Source organism: Eufriesea mexicana, unplaced genomic scaffold (genome assembly GCF_001483705.2).
Source record: "Eufriesea mexicana isolate 0111107269 unplaced genomic scaffold, ASM148370v2 scaffold1852, whole genome shotgun sequence".
NCBI lineage: Eukaryota > Metazoa > Arthropoda > Insecta > Hymenoptera > Apidae > Eufriesea > Eufriesea mexicana.
The window spans coordinates 340,377-357,343 of NW_016909934.1; the positions used below are offsets into that span (position 1 = coordinate 340,377).

Below are 16,967 nucleotides of genomic sequence, written 5' to 3' on the forward strand. Positions count from 1 at the left end.
GACGCTCTGGGATCCTCAGGCTCGAAAGACTCCGTATTTGGGTTTCAATTTAGGGCTGGTTATTTCACAGGAATCACGTGAGACAATCGATGCGTCGATCAAATATCGTATTTACCTACGGAAGATTCGTGCCGGAAGCAAAAATAAAGCATTCTCCATGCTACTACTTATGATTTACTCGATAATGAATTTCTTCCTACCTGCGATCTTTTTTCGTCGACTGTTCTCGTTCGATAAAATCATAAAATTATAGAGAATCTGCTACCCCCGTAGTTACATGCAAGGCAACGGGATATAAAACTCGAATATTTCTTTTTTTCCCGCCGTGCAGCTCAGACCCGTGGGGCATCCTCTAACGGAAGAGACACTGAAAATGGAGTTTTCACTTAAATTAACTCTCCTCAAAGGGTAGAATCTACTCGCAACTGCACAAGCTACGTCCCTCGTGTACGTTGCAACATGAACCTGCAACGGACGTGATACTCGAATTAGAGAGAAAAAGAAGCGAGAGGTAAAAAGAGATAAAGGATACTGGTTCATTAACGTTCAGTCGGATCTATGATTTCTTGTTCACTTTATCCATTATTTTCATCTAAAAGTGCCTTGTCACGATCATTCTCGTTTTAACTTATCCCCCTTTGCCAAAGCGAGGTGTCACCTGAAGATTTATTTGAACTGATAAATTTAAACACGTTTTCTCTTTCTCCTTGTCAACCTTTCGTTAAAATAACCTTCGAGACATTTATCGATCAATTGTGCATGGAGTATTATTACCAATCTTTAAGACAAATGATCCCGGTTGTCTCATAATTCCCATCTCTTCGCGCGAGGAGAAATTTCGAGGAAAATTTCATTTCAAAATTTGTGGAAGAGCCGCGTGAATACCGGCAGGTATTTCGTGCTCTGCTTTGATTGCAAGTGCCAATTAACGTTGGGGTTCCGTCGTCATAGTCGTTATCGTCGACGTCGTTTCACGCGTATACTCGCATGCCCGCTAATCACGCCGACTGCAGCTGTAACCACAACTCGTGGAACCTTAACGGTAAAATACATAGAAACGTATTGAGGTATTTCTATCGATGATATCTAAACGTCGAAATGTTACATTCAAAAATTCATCGTCACATCATCTAAAACTCGCTTATTGAAAACGTCACCGTATTGTCAGTCGATTTCTCAAAGAAAATATAGATATAATGTAATCCACGGTTCATGAACCTTAAGCTACGAATAGAGAACAATTCCTTAGATTTGTCGGTGATTTTATTTTCGAAATTGATTTTCTAGCAAAGCAAGTTTCCATAGCTTTGCAAGCTGCCACCTTAAACGTGGCAAGGATGAGGATGAACCTGTTCGAGAACGAGAGGATTATACCATCCCGTAGCGGCGAGGATGTAGGACGAGCCTAGGGACCCTGCCGCCCATCCTGCCTGGGGTTAACCAACATTTACATAGGCGCGAACGTAGACTGAATAACAATGCTTGAAACGGAGCTAAAACCAGCCGTGCCGTTCCACCAAGACGGCACGTTCGTCATCCTTCTGTTGAACCACATCCTTCTACAGGATGTCCAATTGCGCCATGTATCGAACTTGCATAGAAATTGAGATAAATGAATAGAACTTTGTTAATTGAAACTTATATATCTCGAGGTTGCGAGAAATTGATTGACCATAACACCTTCCATAACACGGTTAACAATTGCTTAATTAAGTAAACGACATCTGACATTCATTATCATTATTTTATATACGATACAATCTTCAAATAGGACCTCCCCAAATTAAACCTCTTCCCCCTTATTCTCAGTCGAACGTTACCCTCGCTATATCATACCATTTTCTCTGATTGCGGAGTTGATAAGGGATGAGATTTTCTAATACTTTTTAATGAACGGAAAATTAAGACATACACGTATCACTTAATTTTATCCATGATTAAGAGAATCGACAAGTGGATTACAGGCATTAATCGATGAGCTTTTTCGTTAATTACTGCCTACGGCCAATAGCAATTTTTTTTTTTTTATTCTTATCGTTTAGCAAATATAATAGAATTAATAGAATATATGAACATAAGACTTATCGTAACCGGTATAAAATAAATGAACTAGAACTGATATTCATACGGCGATTGTGTCTAATTCTGATTGTGAATTTGTTTCTAAGAAATCAGATTTTTTATTTTGAAAATTAGATTAATTTAATTTTAATTTAATTTTAAAAAATTAAAATTGCGAATGCACTTTTTACCCCGTTTGTAATATACTAATCACATTGTATACATACATTATTTATACACGTAACAATTTAAATTAGAAAGATGGTAACGTTTCTTGCAAGCAACTCACGCGTCGTTTTCGTGGGGGGTACTATATTTCCTGGAAAAACATTTCCATATAGTCCCTTGACCAATCTTATTTCGAGATTGCACTGTATCTTAATTTTATATCTTTCTATTGCATTATAAACACAAAGTGATAAACGTACGAGCAAAAAATCGTAAAAAGAAGTAATTTTCTTTTAATAACTTATTAAATACGGTCGATTTCTAACACGCAAAAAATACATAAAACTGTAGAAAAAAAATTAATTAAACATAATTTTCATATAGCGATCGGAAAATTACCATGCTAACAATAACGTACATTGAGCATGATTGAACACAATTCAAGGGATTGGACGCTTGACAAAGTATCATGTCGGAAGCGAACACGGAACCATACCTTACCCCCTACCAACATCCCACCCGTTCTTGATATCGTTATATTTTTAAAACAACTCAATACCCTCGCTACCACCTTAGCACAAAATCAATAATTACAGATAGCACAACTTATACGACTAACATTATTAATAAACAATGAACTCTTCAAAATGAATTTATTTAACTTATAAATAGTAAACGTAAGATGGAATTTTTCAATTCTTCAGACTGAATCTAATAAATTTACAATTTTCAAACACTTTCGAGTCTCAATTCCAATAGTGGACTAAAAAATTTATGAATTTTTATACAAAAACATTGAAACATAGAGGTCTGCACAGCTTCTAAGAAATTAAAGGTACATATTCTTTTTAAGAAAATTTCTCTTAGGTAGTGAAACATTATAGACAAGAAATTTGTTGCAAATAAAATCTCTATTCAATTCAACTTCCATAAGAAATACCAGCAAATACCACCACCTTATATATCAATCTAAACCAATCCTAATCTATCGGAGATATTAAAAATCCATACCAAACGGTGAAAAGGTAGAAATCCAAATAATATCGAAAAATGTAACGTAACTTCCTACTCGCATCAAATTTGAAATTTACAAGTCGTCATCTGAGAGAAACGGCAACAGTAAAAAAGAATTCCGCAATAAGAAGGTATAATAAACGAATCGTATTAAAATCCTAACTTTATTATATCACAACAGATTTTATTTTTCATATAATCGGAGACAGGCATTTATGATATACTATACAATGTAATATTTCAAAGTCGATGTTATTTTGGATTCACGCGTGTCATACCCTTTATGACATTTTATTTACTATAGTTAAATGCAAAAAGTGCAACTGACTCGTCCACTTATCGAGAGCATTATAACGTGCTGCACATACTGATTTTTTGTCCAATTCAAGCACTTGATTCACCTGTATACAATTTAATATAAAATAAAGAAAATAAAAGTCTATTGAATAATATAAAATTTATCGCATTACCTGGTCAATACGACCACAAATAGTACTGTCCAAAATACAAGACACTAAAAGACTTTCGACCTCTGATACATCGATATTTAATTCTTTGCTTATGAAAGGGATGTAAATTCTAGTGTATGGTTTAATTAATTTGATTAAAACCTATAAAATCACGTTACGTTAAATTTGGAATTTTCGAAAACCATAAAATATATATAGCATACTACATATACCTGTGTGCGTATATTACGTAGTAAATCTTCGATATGCTCTCTTATAAAAGGATCATCCATTATATTACTTCTGTTTTGTTTTAAAATTAATTCAAATTGATTAATATCGTTATTTTGATAACTGACCACTAAATTTGTCATTGCCAAGATTTCTGGATCATTTTTGTATGGCTTTGCTTCCTGAGAGTCAAATGGATTGATACCAGATTTCATCAGCCTATTTTTATATATATTTAAACATTAACAATAAATCGTATTATTATAATACATGTTATTTCACTTGTTTAATTTATTAACTTACATGTTTGCTAAAACTAAATATTTCAAACATGTGGTACGCCTTGGGGATCCAGATTCATCATAATTTTTAAAAGCTTCAAAGAAATCAGTGTGTGCTCTTTCAAATTCACCTTCTCTTAAATGCATTTTCCCTCCACATTCTTTTAAAAATAAATAAAAGGTTTTATTTTAAGTCATTAGATATCTTTCGATAGTTGATAATAATTTGAATTATACCACCTCTAATGACTCCCATTATTAATGGATGTGGTATAGCACTTTTAATATGTAAACTCTGTTCATACAAAGTCTTTAATTTCTTGTTGTTTTTTTGTGCAGTATACATTTGTATTTCTAATGCATAAATCTCCAAAAGTTGTGTTCCTTTTTTTAAATCATCCTCCCCATCATCGGTCTAATAAAACATTTTATATGTATATATATAATGTATGCGCGTATGTAATATCTAATACAATATCTAGTAAAAAAATTCCAAGAGCACTACCTGGCAACTTTGATGAAGTTGTTTTAATATCTTAGCCAATTTGTTAAAGTCTGACCGATCAAAATATAACTTTCCCAATTTTGTATTAGTTTTAAACCATAACCTATCATTTTTAGCATCTTTTAAAGCATCTAAAGTAGTTTCATAAAAATCTTGTAATAATTCCATCTGTAAAATATTTGATAAGAAAAAACAAATATATTTAAAAACTAAATCATTTCATAATTTATATTATAACATTACTCACATTCTTTGAGGTACTAATATAATCTAATATGGAATTTATAGACTTTTCTGAATGATTTCTGGTAACTGCACTTTTAATATAAGTTAATAATTGCTTATACCTTGCCATCATTTCCTTATAATTACCCTATAAAAATGAAACATTGTAAGAAAGATAAATAAATATATTTCATATAGTATTAATGTAATTAATTAGCAATAATGTATAAAAATAAATATATTTTATATAACGTTAATGTAATAACATACCAATTTAAAATTAATTTTTATCATTTGTTTCAAAGCTTTAAAACCCCATTCACCCTTCTCTCCTCCCTCCAAATCCAAAACTTTTTGGAAACTTTGTAGAGCTGCCTTTGGATCATCCTCTTTTAAAGCTTTACTATTATAATATTGGTTTTCTAGATCAACATCAGGTTCTGAATTTGAATCCTCAGAATATTCCTAAAATTATCATAAAAAATAAGGACACTTTGAAATTGATTTTATTGCACACCAATCTCTCAATATAGCAAAGTAAGGAAAACATTTAACAATGTCATCTTAAAAGTATTAATATAACCTAAAGGAATTTAAACTATAATAAAATTTCGACATCTTTATTATTTTTTGAAAATATCTGAACAACAATATTTCTTATTATTTAAACATTATAAGATAACTCTAAAACTATTTATAAATTTCGTATACGTCAATATGAAAATCCTAACCTATCTCTCAATCAAAATCATTCTTAGTATATCAACATTTCTTTTTTAAGAATACATATACTTACAAGACCATAATCTTCCTCTTCTTCACACATAAAATCATCTTCGCCGTCTGACATTTTGCAAATATTTAAGAAGTTTGAATTGTAAAAATAATATGGTTCACGCTATTCTGTTGACAACCACTAGCACGGACAAGTTTGTATTTTAAAATTCACATGTATGCACTATCTTACACATGTGCTTTATGCAACTTGACTTCTCCAGATATACCATATCGATATGGTTCTACGATCTTAAATTATTTTTAACAAAGTATACGCATAATTTTTTATAATTAACATTTTTAATTAATATGTATGGGAATAATTGTATAAGTTTTATTTAAATTTATTTATTAGCATTAAAAAATAAGAGAAACTGAGCATGTCGTTATACTAGTGACTTGTCAAATTTTTACTGATTTCACTTCTATGTTTTTGTCAACGTAATAGGTTATGTTTCTAATTACAAAATGGTTAATTCAAACGAATTGTCAAACAAACCAATACTTTATGAGTTGTTGGAATATTTTATTCGCAAGCAAGAACCGGAATTAATAGTAAGTTCACATTAATATATTTAAAAAAAGATTTGAATGAAACATAATCTACAATGTACCTTCATTTTAATGTATTTATAAAAAAATATTTATTTTAGAAATGCAAAAATGATACTGTAATATTGCCTACAACAGGGACAATAAAAAATGCACTTAGATATCTTAATAATCGGTATTCTCTACCAGAGAGTATATCACAACAAATTAGTCTTACTCTGCCATGGAAGTTTGCAATTGGAGATTATGGTCGTTTACTTGCTATTCTACAAGAAAATGTTATAGAAATTCGAAAAGCAAAAGATGAATATTCTTCAATTGTTGGAAAAGCTTCTGGTAAATCCTAAATTTATATAATTTCTTAAATCTCTTTAATTTAGAAAAATTCATCTGTTTTAATATATGATAAAATATGTAATATCTTTTTAGTACCAAAAGATGCTTTTCCACAATGGCGTAAATTGGCTTGGAGCCCAGATGGAACAATCTTAGTATTAGCATCTAGCAATGGTTATATTTCTTTTTATAATGCTTTGGGAAATAATATTTTTAATATTAGTCCAAAAACTGTATCCCAGAATCCCCATATTTTAGAAGCTGGTGATGCAATAGCTTCTGTAATATTTCTCAAACCAAGAATGAAATCTGAGAAATGGTCTTATGAATTTATATTAATCACATATAGTGGTTTACTCAGATCATACCACGTTTCAACAACTAATGAATATGTAGCAAATTATGAATTTTCTTTTGGTAGCTTCTACAAAAATGGAATAAATTCTGTTGTTTATGATGAAAAACATCACTTATTCTATGTTGCAGGAAATACAATAACACAAAAATTAATGGTAATTAATATACCTTTTATGTATCAATTTACAAAAGATAATATTCATAACTTCATATAAAATTACAGTCTACAGCTTCAGACAGTGGATTAACATCATGGAGACCCCTGAATGAATATCCATATTGCAAATTATCATTTACTTTTGATAATGAATCGAAGATTAAATCAAGATTTTCTATATGGAACATTATTCCGACACTAAATTTAGAACCAGAATCAATTATATTCAAAATTAAAATCTCTCCAAATAGTAAATCTTTAACATGTTTACATACAGATGGCTCAATATCATTATGGAGATTACCAACTTTGTTAATACAAAGAAAGTGGAAATTATCAGAGCAACCAGATTTTAATGTACCAAATCCTTTAGGTCATGCAAGATCCAAGAAATTTCCACCAGGTGTTACTGAATTTCATCCAATAGATATTGGCTGGTGGTCTGAAGAGGTAGTATTTTATTTCTATATATACATACGTATGCATTTAAATACATGTTCATATTAATTCTAACCTATTGACATTTTAAAAGGCAATTATAATTGCAAGATATTCAGGTTCAACTTCTGTGTGTTCCACAAACGACCTAAAAAATCTTTTAGGCACAAGTCCTGAATTTTTAGCTGCACAACCACAAATATATGAACTTGGTTCAAATCGAGGTTTTTTATGTTTAGATTATGAAACATACATAACAAGTAAAAAACGGAACAGAGAATGCAATACAGAAAATCAAACATCAGGTGTGTATTCTTAATTAGTTTATAGTGTATATTTACTATATATATAATAGAACATATTAATTTATTTTTTAAGAAGCATCTTCAGAAAGTGAAGAAGAAGCTGATGAACTAGAACCAACTAGTATATTGAATTATACTACGAATTTAATGCAAAGTACGTTGTATTCTATGACTGACATTGAAAGATTTCAACCAAAAAAAAAAAAGTCAAAGCTATTGTTTAGAACGTATAGAATCCTTGGACTTAAAAGTACGACGCCTGAAGAACTTTATTCAAGAAAAATTGATATAGAGGTATAAATATTTACGAAATTCACAATATCTTAAGCTAAAGTAAATAAAGAATTATATTGTAGGAATATGAAGAAGCTCTGTCTTTAGCAAATATGTACAACTTAGATACAGATCTTGTGTACCAAACACAATGGCGAAAATCTGAGTTATCATTGAATGCTATTCAAGAACATTTAAGTAAAGTTACAAAAAGGTCTTGGGTTTTGCACGAATGCATAACGCGAGTCCCAGATACTATTGAAGCAGCAAGAGAACTATTAAATTTTGGGCTGAAAGGTGCAAACCTGAAAACTTTAATAGCAATTGGTATTTGTGATAATGGAAAATTTGTAATAGATAATACTAACGAAGATTGGAATGAAATGGATGAAGCTAGTGTAAGCTTAAGACAAGTACAAAAAATAAATCAAGAGCTTGAAAAAATAAAAATTAAACATTTATCCGAAGCTCAGAAAGACTTAATTAAGTACAGAAGAAAACTTCTAGATCATTTAGATAAATTACTTACGTACGAAATTATTTTAAATTCTTCGTTGAAGTATGATAAAAATTTTTACGAAGAATTTCGACAGCTTTCAGCCATTGAAAATGCAATTAAATTTGCGAAAAATGGAGATTGCCGGGGAGTTGAAATTATGTTTACGTATCATGGTGAATGTTTAATACCCCATTGGTTAGCAATCATTAGCTTCTTTCCAGAAACTTTAAATCCTCTAAAGTATAAAAAACTTTTACCAGAATGCGATACCGATGGCCAATTATTTCTGCTTGATCAATGTGAGTTACGACAAAAAGATTGGGCTGAGAAAACTGAATTCAATGAGATAATTAATTTAGAGAGTAATGATAAGTCACAACTACTTTATAAATATGACCCATCACTATGTATATACAGAAATGTCTTACTTACACCAGAATTACTGCAGAAATGGTATGAGTCACGAGCTTATCAAATCGAAAGAAATAGTTGTATGATTGATAATGCTCTGCAATTAATAAAGATAGCCAAATTACATAATATTAATGGTCTAGACAATTTGTTACTAGATTTAGAAACATTAGATGACCTCATTTATAAAGTTTATCTAGAAGACTTGTCTTTAGATCAATTACAAAAGTTATGTAATTTGGAAAAAATTAAATTATTAATGAGTATAACTACTGAAAAAAGTTTTGTTGATGATATAAAAAATTTTGTAATACCATTTATAAAAAGAAGGCATCAATATTTGGGTGGAGAATTACAGAAGCATTTATTTACTGATTATTTAGTATCCACTAGTAAAGAAGATCTAATATTACCAGTCAAACTTTTTGAATACTTAAAACAGTCTCATGATAATGACATTCTTCACATGATAGAGAATACTGCCATCTTAGCATTAGATTGCATATATGCTTGTAATGATCTTGATATCTATGAAAAAGCAACATGTATCATAGATTCCATTGCTAAAGATCGCGATGGAAGGAGAACAAGTGCTACATACACTTTACTAGAAGAGCTGGATAAAGAACTCAAATGTACAAAAATTTTAAATAAATATGGTGTTAAAACTGCATTAAATGCATTACGAAAAAATAAAAGTAATCCTGAAGCTGCAAAACAAATGTTAATTCAAATGGCAAGGAGTTTAAACAAGAGGTAAATAACTTCTTTTATATTTTAATATCTTTTTTTAAAGATGTTTCGTATTTAAAACTTTTTTATATTTAATTCAAGAATACCACCTCCAGATGAGAAACAGTGGGCTCAATTATTGAACGAGATGTTAGAAATTCATGGTCAAATTTTTACATGCATTGATATAGAAATATGTTTTGAAATTTGTGTATCAGCACGTTTGATGTCGGGAATTAAATCTAATATACAAAACTGTGCTACTTTAATTGAGACTAAAAAAAATGAACAGTCTTTGTTAAAAGTATCTTATGAAAAAGCAGTGAATTTAATTTTAGATGCCAGTAAGGAATATTTTAATAGTTCCAAATCCTTAACCGATTCTAATATGGAATTAGCTAGGTAAATATTTTCAATTTTCAAACGACATCTTAATGTATTTTTTTATTTCAACTTTTATAAATATTATCTTTTTAGAGCTTGTCTTCATCTAATTGTAGATGATAATGCACAAATAAAAGAGGAGTATGATCTCATTAACTCGCTTCAAATTTTGAATGAATTCAATATTCGTATATTACCGCTTCAAGTGCGATTAATGCAAAATAGACTACAGTTGATAAAAGACTGTTTAAACAAGCGGGTAGATGCTCATAAGAGTCGTCAACGATTATTAACATTAGCAAATTACTTACGAATAGAAATGAATAACAGTAGAATGCAAGAAGGAAAGGTTTTGGAATTAATTGCACAAAAATCACTTGAGGTAGAATTGTTTTAAAATTACTATTTAATATTTAAACATAAAATAATTAATTTATAATATAATATAATAGGTAAAGGACTTTAATGTCTGTGCTGCTACATGTCAACAACTAATGCAAAATAATTACATTTCTGCCTGGACAGTTGCTTTAGAATTAGGATTCTGTGAAAATTATGAAGATTTAAAATCTAGAAAAAAATGTTTATGGTTTGCAATAAATAATGGACCTAGCGACATTTTAAGTAAAGCATTAGATCAAATACATTTAATAGAAATACAAATGTTACATAAAGATTTAGAATTATGGCTACCCCCAGATTCATTATCTGATGATTATAATGATGCTGATAGTGAAGAGGAATTTATAGATGCATTAACTACTGTAAGAAATATATTAAAAATGTCATCTATAATGGAGAAAACAAAACTATACTAAACTATTGCTAATTTACAGCCACAGATAGAAACTAAAGAATTTGTACCAAAAGTTTTAGAAGCTTCTACTGAGATAGTCAAAACTTCTGCAAACATTATGAAAGATTCAACGTTTGGTTTAATAAAAAATCTAAGTGACACAAATTTTTGGAAATCTAGGTTAAATTTTAATTTCTCAAATGACCAAAATAATGATACAGAATATGAAAATATAGATAATGATGATATTCAAAGTTTTTCATGTTTTTATGAAGAGTTACATAAAAATTGTAAGCTTAGTAATCTTGACACAAAATATACTAATTACTCTATGCCAGATTTACCAAATACGCAGCTTAAATGCTGTCGCGCTTTTTTAAGAATAGCTATGTTAAGTGAATCTTCTTGTTATGGCTTAGAAGCAAGTGACATTAATCATTGTAAGTATTACACGTTTATTTAAAGAAAAATATAAGGTAAATGTTTGATAATTGAAAATTTGTTCTACTTTAGTATTTTTAGAATGTGCAAAATATACTATACAGCAAGATTGGTTACTGGGTATGACATATCTGCTTAGTGTACAAAAAAGATGTCTAAGAGAAGCACATAATATTTTAATAAAGTTGCCACAAACAAAATTATACATTCAAAGTGCAATGTATTATTATAGTTTGGAATTACATAAAAGCTTATATAAAGATTTTGAAAATTTATATTCATTTGATCCATTGAGTTTAATATGGAAAATGATGGATATAGCACATAAATGCAAAAAATCGGATATTTATAAACCATTTAAACATTGGCAAACATGTTTATTTAAAATTTATGGGATAAACAAGACAGAAATTTCTGAATCAGATCAAGAAGTAGAAGATAACAATGAAATTGAAGATTATAAAGAAACAGATGATATTATAGCGCCTACTCAAAGTTCAAGTGTATTTACTGAAAAATCTAGAGAGGACGAAACATTAACGGAAAATTCGTTGCATGATAGGAGAAATAAAATTGAACAAAACTTGTCAGAATCTAATGATAAAAATAATGTGGAATGGACTGATAATTGGGGCGACTTTTCAAATGAAGATGTAATAGAACACATAGGGAACAAAACAGATATTTTAAATCAAGAATTGTATATAGAGAATAATATTTCTCTAGTAAAAGATATAGGAGAATGTGTCACAGAAAAAGATCGCTTTGAAGCTTTTGAAAAAATATTTAATAAAATACAAAATGTTGATCATTTTTATGAAGCAAAAAGATTATTACTGCAGTGGCCGAAATTTGAAGATCCTGAGTATACACAAACTGACAAACATCCGATTCTGAAAATGATGAAAATAGTGAATATTCATATTATAGAAAAAGATAAAAACAAACATAATAAACAAATTTTTGAAGAATATAAAGAATTAATTAAAGCATTGTCTTCAACAAATGTAAATTTTGTAATACCAATCATTAAATTGTAGCGAATTTTATTGAATATAATTAATTATTTAAATTATGTTTGATAGGTACTCAAAGAATTCTTAGATACTGAAGAAATTCCCCTTGAACATGCAATTTATATTAGATTAGATATGGATGATTCTAAACTCCATGAAGAAGCAGTAAACATTCTCGAAAAAAAATATAAAGTATATATAAGCATGTGTTTTGATAAAATTAGATTTTTACTTTACATATTTATACTAATGTTATTCCACATTTCAGGAATTGACATTGTCAGCACCAATACTAGAAATATTATTTTTGAGAAATTTAACAGCATCTTTTAACCCAAATCATGAAATTTTTGGACAAATCATTGAACATGTTCTTGTGAATCAATCTTTAACGAATATTAAGGATAATGCAGAAATTCTTGTACAGGAATTAAGGAAAAAAAATCATATTGCTCATGCCTTATGCATAATTAGGCTAATGGAGGATATACCACCATCTTTATGCACATTTAATACTTGTTATGAACTTCTGATGAGAAAATAATTATTTATTCCTTTCTATATTAAACCAGTACTGCATGCTACACAAAAATTCAAGTACTTGGAAATTCGCAATTTATTGTGCTTTGATTCACAAAGTGTGAAAGAATTTAAAAAAGAAAAGACAAAATAATTGGCTGGACACACAGCTTTTAAATTTATGTATACATCAAATACTTTGAAATCAACATGTACAGATTATTGATATTTGTTATAATGTGTTATTTGTAAATATAAACGTGATATATATTAAAGTATAAATATTTAAAAAAAAATATTGGTAATTAATTTCTTATTACTATTTCCTACAATATTGTCATTCCAAACATTTAAATGTTGAATGTACTAATTTTAATTAGTTATGCATATGTACACAATGCCTGTCATTTCTGTAATGCATTCTGTCTTATGCTTACAAGCAGAGTGCAAGTCCTTCGGGTCACCGATTTAGTTGAAACTTTGCAAGTTTCTAGATTTCGTCATGCAGTTCAGGAATATATACCATGACAGCCACACTACTCAATAGTTTTTGAAATATTTACGATTAAAGTTTTATTACGATGAAAGACCATAGTAGCGATTGGGAAAGTGACGACGAAGTAGAAACTCAAGAAGAATTAGAAGTTGTAAAGAAAGAGAAAGAGTTAGTTTATTATTTACATTATAACTATGTATAGAAAGTAGAATCTTTTATTGACTGTTTTATATTTATATTTTCAGAGCAATGAAAAAAGGATAAAAAATAAATTGAGAGATACAAAAAAAGAACCGAAGAATTATGTCGTTAACAATTAGCGTGTATATGTGAAACTTCCAAAGTGAATAAAAAGTACCTAAGCATATAACTATCGTAGTTTCATTTTCTTTTTACCAAGAGCAAAATCACTCGCTTTCATCTCTGACTAAATGTTCGTCTATAATTAATTTAACAACTTTTGTAATTGCATCGTGAGGACACAGCCTCAGCGAGCCTTCTAATATAAGTCTGGATATGAATTCATTGTTATTTAATTCATTATTGGTGATTATTGCATAGAGTGCTTGAACCATTGCCGAAGATAGTAATGGTTTGTCTTTCCATTAGTATAATGGAATAGCTAATAATTTCAGTTCATAAATTAATTATAGAAAATTGGAATTTTTCGCAACAGAAATATTTTATATCGATACTTTAGCACATAGCTATTTCAAAGATGCAACATTTTCCTGCTACAAAAATACCTAGCACATCCGGCTGCAGTCAACTTCCAGTTGGCGGCAAGCGGCCATAACAGTAACATCGTGCAATATTCTCCCGCGTCAAAATAAAACATTAAATCTCAGAACGTTTCGTGAAGTAGTGATATCGCTGATTGACGTCTTAATTACTTTATGAAGTTCAGGATTACTAACTGTGAACATTTCTACGGTGGTAATATACTACATGTGAAAAAAAGTTATGTTACATAGTGTAAATCGTATAACGATACACGTGGGAAATAAAGTGGCGTGAGTGCCGTATCCTATGATACTACCGCATTGTCCGTTATTATCGGCTATAGAAGATTCTAGATTTCGACAGTTCGTTGGAATATTTGATCAACATTACTCTGAATACACAGCTTTTTAATAGTTTTTTCAATTTTTCTTCGATCTTGACATTCCATTGCAACATAGTTATGTATTATCTCTTTTACATTCTAAATTTTAATTTTAGATTAGAATATTTCATAACTACTGCATAGAATAGGCTGCTCTCGAACCAGTAGGGCAATTATATTACAATTGAAGGTGCATATATGTACCAAAGTAACAGAAAAGCAGGTGCCTGTGAAATCGCTCTACACAGTATACTTTATTCGCCTATATTTCTGAAATTAGGCTTCTCGGTTAGATTTTTTCGGCATAACAGCGTAGAGTAATTTTTCCCTTAACGGAATCGGATATTCTTTTTCGGTTCCGAGCGTGCGTTTTCGAGAAATAGTCCTGAAGGTGTCAGTGGCTCTCAGATCGTGCGACGCAAATTACTTTTTTGGCTTCTATCTCTTGAATTAGGCTTTTTGAATCGGATTTTTCCACTGATTCGCGTAGAGTGATTTTTTCCATAACGGGATTGGATATTCTTTTTCGGTTCCAAGCGTGCGTTTTCAAGAAATAGTGCCGAATGTGTCAGTGGCTGACAGATCGTGTGACGCAATTTACTTTTTTGGCTTATATCTTTTGAATTAGGCTTTTTGAATCGGATTTTTCCACTGATTCGCGTAGAGTGATTTATTCCTTAACGGGATTGGATATTTTTTTTCGGTTTCGTGTGTGCGTTTTTCTAAAATAGTGCCGAATGTGTCAGTGGCTGACAGATCGTGTGACGCAATTTACTTTTTTGGCTTATATCTTTTGAATTAGGCTTTTTGAATCGGATGTTTCCACAGATTCGCGTAGAGTGATTCTTTCCTTAACGGGATTGGATATTCTTTTTCGGTTCCAAGCGTGCGTTTTCGAGAAATAGTGCCGAATGTGTCAGTGGCTGACAGATCGTGTGACGCAATTTACTTTTTTGGCTTATATCTTTTGAATTAGGCTTTTTGAATCGGATGTTTCCACAGATTCGCGTAGAGTGATTTTTTTCTTAACGGGATTGGATATTTTTTTTCGGTTTCGTGTGTGCGTTTTTCTAAAATAGTGCCGAATGTGTCAGTGGCTGACAGATCGTGTGACGTAATTTACTTTTTTGGCTTCTATCTTTTGAATTGGGCTTTTTGAACCGAATTTTTTCACATATTCGCGTAGAGTGATTTTTCCCTTAACGGGATTCGATATTTTTTTTCGGTTTCGAGCGTGCGTTTTCGAGAAAAAGTGCCGAAAGTGTCAGTGGCTCTCAGATCGTGCTGCGCAATTTACTTTTTTGGCTTCTATCTTTTCAATTAGGCTTTTTGAACCGGATCTTTCCACTAATTCGCGTAGAGTGGTTTTTTTCATAACGGGATTGGATATTTTTTTTCGGTTTCGAGCTTCCATTTTCGAAAAATAGTGCCGAATGTGTCAGTACGCGTAATAGACATTTTTGACATCTATCTTCGAAATTGGGCTTTTTGATTAGGTTTGTTCTATACGTCAGTGTAGAGTGGAATTTTCTGTAATGGGATTGGATATTTTTTTTCGTTTTCGAGAGTGCGTTTTCGAACAATAGTGCCTAATGTGTTAGTGGCTGTGAAATCGTGCTGCGTAATAGTGCATTTTCTTTTCTATTTCCGTAATTAGTCTTCCTGATTAGGTTTGTGCTATATATCAGTGTAGAGTGGAATTTTCTTTAATGATATTGTCTACTTTTTCTCAGTTTTTAGTGTGCGTTTTCGAAAAATAGTGCCGAATGTGTCAGTACGCGTAATAGACATTTTTGACATCTATCTTCGAAATTGGGCTTTTTGATTAGGTTTGTTCTATACGTCAGTGTAGAGTGGAATTTTCTTTAACTGAATTGAATACTTTTTTTCAGTTCGTTTTAAATTACGTTCCTGTGGTCGCTGTTTAATTGCTATGGCTAATGCTGGAGAAGATAACAGTGGTTCCCAATTCTTCTTTACTCTTGGTTCTCAATTAGATTTGCAGAATAAACATTCAACTTTTGGTTATGTTACTGAAGAAACTATATATGACATGCTTGAACTTGAAGAAGCACTTGTAGATGAGGTAAATTTAATGTTTATAAGAAAATGTATCAAGAATTGATATAAATATAATATTGCCCCCCCCCTTTTTTTTTTTAGAATGATAGGCCACTTTATGCTCCAAAAATGATAAAAGCTGAATTATTGAACAATCCTATTTCTGAAATTGTACCAAGAATAATAGTACAGAAAAGTGAAGAAGTAAAGGACAGGAATAAAGTAAAAATCATATATGTTTGTAGCATTTATCCATAATAGTATTATTCTTTGTAATGAAAAATTTTGTTACAGTAACTTCAATCTTTTATCATATGGCGAAAAAGCAGAGGAAGATGAAGAAGAATCTGCGATATTAAATAGAAAGTCTAGTGGTAA

The 16,967-nt window shown here is 30.4% G+C and overlaps 2 protein-coding genes across 2 annotated transcripts; one reads left to right on the forward strand and one right to left on the reverse strand.

Moving 5' to 3' along the window:
* Positions 1–3,448: 3,448 nt before the first annotated feature.
* alien (COP9 signalosome complex subunit 2 alien) lies at positions 3,449–5,855 on the reverse strand. The gene is made up of 9 exons (XM_017902518.1): positions 5,731–5,855; positions 5,205–5,399; positions 4,957–5,082; positions 4,710–4,877; positions 4,445–4,619; positions 4,227–4,365; positions 3,926–4,142; positions 3,714–3,854; positions 3,449–3,644 (listed from the first exon to the last, which is right to left on the reverse strand). Exons 1-9 carry the CDS (start codon positions 5,782–5,784, stop codon positions 3,525–3,527), a joined length of 1,335 nt encoding a protein of 444 aa, XP_017758007.1. The 5' UTR covers positions 5,785–5,855; the 3' UTR covers positions 3,449–3,524.
* Positions 5,856–6,179: 324 nt separating this feature from the next.
* LOC108549228 (neuroblastoma-amplified sequence) lies at positions 6,180–12,984 on the forward strand. The gene is made up of 14 exons (XM_017902517.1): positions 6,180–6,266; positions 6,365–6,599; positions 6,693–7,111; positions 7,180–7,563; positions 7,646–7,856; positions 7,930–8,150; positions 8,213–9,795; positions 9,874–10,173; positions 10,249–10,537; positions 10,608–10,919; positions 10,992–11,391; positions 11,465–12,399; positions 12,478–12,600; positions 12,677–12,984. Exons 1-14 carry the CDS (start codon positions 6,180–6,182, stop codon positions 12,950–12,952), a joined length of 5,775 nt encoding a protein of 1,924 aa, XP_017758006.1. The 3' UTR covers positions 12,953–12,984.
* The last annotated feature ends 3,983 nt before the right edge of the window (positions 12,985–16,967 follow it).

Bases quoted from the DNA above. Each gene is read 5' to 3' on its own strand.
- LOC108549228 (XM_017902517.1), top strand. From the start codon at position 6,180: ATGGTTAATTCAAACGAATTGTCAAACAAACCAATACTTTATGAGTTG. The intron at 8,151-8,212 runs GTATAAATATTT...ATTATATTGTAG, and splicing joins CAAGAAAAATTGATATAGAG to GAATATGAAGAAGCTCTGTC. The intron at 10,538-10,607 runs GTAGAATTGTTT...ATAATATAATAG, and splicing joins TTGCACAAAAATCACTTGAG to GTAAAGGACTTTAATGTCTG.
- alien (XM_017902518.1), bottom strand. From the start codon at position 5,784: ATGTCAGACGGCGAAGATGATTTTATGTGTGAAGAAGAGGAAGATTAT. The intron at 5,083-5,204 runs GTATGTTATTAC...TCATTTTTATAG, and splicing joins TAAAAATTAATTTTAAATTG to GGTAATTATAAGGAAATGAT. The intron at 4,143-4,226 runs GTAAGTTAATAA...ATATAAAAATAG, and splicing joins TATTTAGTTTTAGCAAACAT to GCTGATGAAATCTGGTATCA.